The 4,556-nt window shown below is 45.9% G+C and overlaps 1 protein-coding gene across 1 annotated transcript in view; it reads left to right on the top strand.

Moving 5' to 3' along the window:
* Scp2 (sterol carrier protein 2) overlaps positions 1-4,556 on the top strand; it is a 79,270-nt gene that overhangs the window by 47,730 nt on the left and 26,984 nt on the right. Inside the window, exon 12 of the mRNA XM_005353538.3 lies at positions 2,249-2,402. Coding sequence (XP_005353595.1) covers positions 2,249-2,402 — 154 coding nt within the window. The remainder of the gene's footprint in view (positions 1-2,248; positions 2,403-4,556) is intronic.

Below are 4,556 nucleotides of genomic sequence, written 5' to 3'. Positions count from 1 at the left end.
TGTAGACCAGGCTGGCCTTGAACTCACAGAGATCCACCTGCCTCTGCCTCCCAAGTGCTGGGATTAAAGGCGTGTGCCACCACCGCCTGGCTATTACTAACTAATTCTTACAACTTAAACTAACCCATTTTTATCAATCCACTTTTCGTCTCTAGCTTTATCATCTTTACTCAGCACTGATCATGCTGCTTCTCTCTGCCTGGCTGGTGCCTTTTTCTTCTTAGCATCAGTTATCTGAAAATCCTGTGTAGCTACTGGCTGCTCAGCTTTTTATTAAACCAATCAGAATGTCACATCTTCACAGGGTACAAAAAGATTATTCCACAACACAGCTTTAATCCCAGTACTTGGGAGACAGAGGCAGGAGAACTCTGAGTTTGAGGCCAGCCTGGTCTACAGAGTGAGTTCTAAGACAGCAAGGACTACACAGAGAGTCTGTGTCAAAAAACTAACAAAAACAGCAAGAACCCCTCAGGTTTTGTAAGTGTATAACATAGTAGAAAACAGAAGAGCTAAATGGATTGGGGAGGAGAAAGGACGAAGTGTGGCAGGGTGCAGGGCTGTTGTGTAGCTCAGTGGTGGGACACGCAGGATACAGAAGGCCCCAGGTTCTGTACCAGGCTGTTCAGGAAGGAAGATGCAGGTAGGCTGCGTATTCACAGGTAGCTCAGTGTGGTGTGCTGCTCTGCCGTTCTGTTTTTTCCTCTCTTCTTTGGTTCTTTTATTATGTCATTTAAAAAACTGGCAGAGGTTTATTATTTTCTCTCATCCGTGGAATTCCTTCTTTATAGAAGTTTGTCACGGGTGCTCCTGGAGGGTAGAACTTAGCTAGGTTGTGGAGGGACGCTGCTTACCGGCGTGTGCTCTCCCTGGCTCACTCACCTTCCCTTTTAAAGCAGAACTACTAGCCCAGGGATGGCACTGCCCACCCTTGCCTTAGGCTAATCTGATGGCAGCATTTTCTCAGTTTAGGTTCCCTCCTGAGTGCTGGGATTAAAGGCCTGCGCCACCACTGCCCAGCCTAGTAGGGTCTCTTAAGAGACGCGACCTCGCTCACCACTGGTGGTTGGCTGGGTTTATGGTATCAGGTGAGATTTCCTTCCTATTGAGTGGGCCTTAAGTCTAACTAGACAGCAGTGATCACCATCAGGACACAGTCACTATTGCACCTCTGGGGACATCTGGCTGTGCTGGTCATTACTGTGGCTCATAGATACCACAGCTGGGTAAGACTATTGATTTCTCATCCCCCTTTTTATTTCCTGCTTGCCCAGGATAGTCCTCAGGAAGTAGGCTTTTGGGTTAGATCCAGCTCAATGCTTCTGAGTCCTGTGGCCAAGTGTGTGTGCTATCTTTAGCAATTGGCACTTTGACTTCTAGGATGAAACCAAAGGCAACAACAATGCCTTCACTGTTTGGGAAGTCTCGTGAACTCGGAATGAGCTTTCTCAGGCCAGGCACTAGGTGTTTTGTTAGTCTACGGCTCTTGGCAGAGGCATTATCATCCCAGGTGGCATAACTTCATTTAAACAATAAATGTGTGTGTGTGTGTGTGTGTGTGTGTGTGTGTGTGTGTAATACACCTATCTGTGCTATAAGTACTTTAAAGTTAGATGATGCCCTATGACTATTTCAGACATTCTCAGGGTTATAGATCCCTCCCTCTCCATCTGTATGGTCTCCTTCTTCCCCTCCATTTTGAACCCCTACTGCTAACCAGTTCTTCCATTTCTCACTGAATATCGCCTGCATCCTTCTCGTCCCCTCTCAAGAGCTCAGTTTATCTTCCTCATTGCTTTTCAAAATGTTCCCATCTCAAAAGAATTAAGTGAGTCAACTTTTTTTTTTCTTTTTTGAGACAAAAATCTCACTAAGTAGTCCTGGAACTCAAGATGCAGATCACGCTGGCCTTGAACTCACAAAGGTCCGCCTGCCTCTGCCTCTGCCTCTGCTGGGATTAGAGGAGTGTACCACCACACACACATCAGCTGGTTGCAGTGTTTTCGACTTCAGCATGCCAGCAAACAATAGGTTGAAGAAAGTGTGCGAGCATTCCATGATTTTGTGAACTCGAGTCTTTTTTTAAATGCTAGATCGTTTAGCGTGGGAACTAGCTGCGATTCGTGGGCTCGAAGTTCCTGAGGCGAGGGTGGCTTTAGCGGGAAGTCCCTACTAGCCGCTGCGTGGGGCGAGTGGGCGGAGACTTCGCTCTAACGTGGCCCGGGACGCTCTGTGCTCGACTCGCCAGGTCTGGCTCAGTGCGCGGAGCTCTGCTGGCAGCTGAGAGGCGAAGCCGGAAAGAGGCAGGTTCCTGGGGCAAAGGTGGCTCTGCAGCACAATTTAGGCCTCGGAGGAGCTGTGGTGGTTACACTCTACAGGATGGGTTTTCCTGGAGCTGTCAGGTAAGCGGCATTCCAAGTTTTGTTACTTTTGTTCTTCTGATTATTCTCAATAAGTGGCGCTTGCATATTTTTAAAAAATCACAGTTTGATTGAACATTTAAGGGAAAGTATGGCACTACTGCTTTAACCTGACTTTAAAAGTTAAGACTTATTTTTAAGCTCAGTCAGCCTTAGGAAACTTTTGTTCAGGAGGAAGAACGAAGCTAGGAATGCTGACCCATAAGTCAGCAGAACCCAGGCAAGCCGCCTTTTGGTTTCATTTCCTACGATGGGTTCTGAAGTGGTTCGGAGAAAACAACCAAATACTTGTGCCATTGGACTCTTGCAGACACGTTTCTCAACCAAGCTCTCATGGCTGCTCAAATTCCTCCTGTCTCGCATTCTTCCTCTCTTGGAAGCGCCTGCTGCTTCAGGTGCGTCAGTCCTAGCCCTCTCGGATCCCTCAGCTGCCTTGCAGCCCCTCCGGGTTGCCCCTTCTCTGAGGCCTAGCTTTGCCCTGTGTTTGAGTTCCACCCACCTTATGTACTAGTTCCAGATTATGTATATCCTCTTCGGGATCTTCTAGCTTTCCCTTCATTGGCTCCTTGCCTCCATTCCCAAACACTAGCGAATCTTCCCTAGTCCACAAACTGATTTTTCTTTTCTTCTTGCTTTAATTATTCCTTTTCATGAAGAGCCTCTTTTTTTTTTTTTTCTTTCTTGGTCTGTTTCATCGAGACGGTTTCTCTGTGTAGTCCTGGCTGTCCAGGAACCATGTTGCCAGGCTGGCCTCGAACTCAAGAGATCTGCCTGCCTCTGCTGGCCACCACTGGCTGTGATGAGCCTCTTATAGTGAGCCACCTTTGCTTTTGTGTGTGCTGGGATTCCTTAGGGGCTGGAATGAGGTCAGATCAGATTGTGTTCTGAGCCGAATGAATGAACTGATTACCGTTGACCATATTTTCCATTTTTAAAAGTCTCTAGCCACACTTTAACTTTTTAACACTGACGGGCTCTTTTTCTCTTGAAATTTTTGGTAATTACTTAATCATTTATTCACACATTTTGTTCTACAAAGGATGGGGCACACTTACAGACTCCATTATGTCTTCACTTTTACAGACTTTGGGGCGTTTTCCTCTCCATGGTCTCACTCTTCTTTCTCCACTCAGAACTTTTTTTTTTTTTTGTTCCAGACATTAAGACCTAGTTCAAAGACTAGCTCCTTTCTAATGTCCACAGCCTTTTGTGGTCCCTAGGTCCCATTCCAGTTTTGGTCTCTTGTTGAGGTTTAATTAAAATTGTGGCTTTTCCTGCTCCATAGGGTCTGTCTCATATGAGTATATGCTTTTGAATCAAATAAAGGGGATTAAATCTTGTTCTTTCTAAATCTGACTCATCCATTCTGTGCTGATAACCTTGGAGTACCACCCAGTTCACTCTTGTAGTTGAAATCCCTTAGTAAAAGTCAAGCTTCGAAAAACCAATACAGATGTCTAATTGGTGTAGACACTTTGTTTCCTTCAGACTAAAATTAGGAAGATTTTTATTTATTTATTTATTTGGTGTTTTGAGACAAGGTTTTGCTGTAGCTATCGAGCTTGTCTTGGAACTAGCTCTTGTAGACCAGGCTGGCCTCAAACTCACAGCGATCCGCCTGCCTCTGCCTCCCGAGTGCTGGGATTAAAGGCGTGTGCCACCACCGCCTGGCACCTCTCCTATTTTTAAATGCATTCATATACACTGTGTGAAGTCACGAGTCTGTATTTTATCCAAGGGGTCACACTCCTTCAGTATCAGTTATTTTGGTGCTCAGAATGCCCCTGGTCTGGCCAGTGGGAACCCCCTCAAGGTGACACTTATGTCCCATGATTCTCTGTACCACATTCTTTCCCCTTGTTCTGGCTCAAGATAGTCCAATCTCCTCTTGTATTTTCTTTTTAATTTTTTTTTCCAAGGCAGGGTTTCTCTGTGTAGCCTTGGCTGTCCTGGACCTCATTCTATAGACTAGGCTGACCTTGAACTCGGAGATCCTCCCTCTGCCTCCCAAATGCTAGGATTAAAGGCATGTGCCACCATCACCCTGCTCTTTTTAAAATTTTTAATGTTTATTTGTGTGTGTGTGTGTGTGTGTGTGTGTGTGTGTGTGTGTTTGGGCATGCGTGTGCAAGCGAG

The sequence above is a fragment of the Microtus ochrogaster genome, chromosome 10 (assembly GCF_000317375.1).
Source record: "Microtus ochrogaster isolate Prairie Vole_2 chromosome 10, MicOch1.0, whole genome shotgun sequence".
Lineage (NCBI taxonomy): Eukaryota > Metazoa > Chordata > Mammalia > Rodentia > Cricetidae > Microtus > Microtus ochrogaster.
Note: the sequence above shows the minus strand (reverse complement) of the source record. Positions and strands in the feature narration are given on the sequence as shown.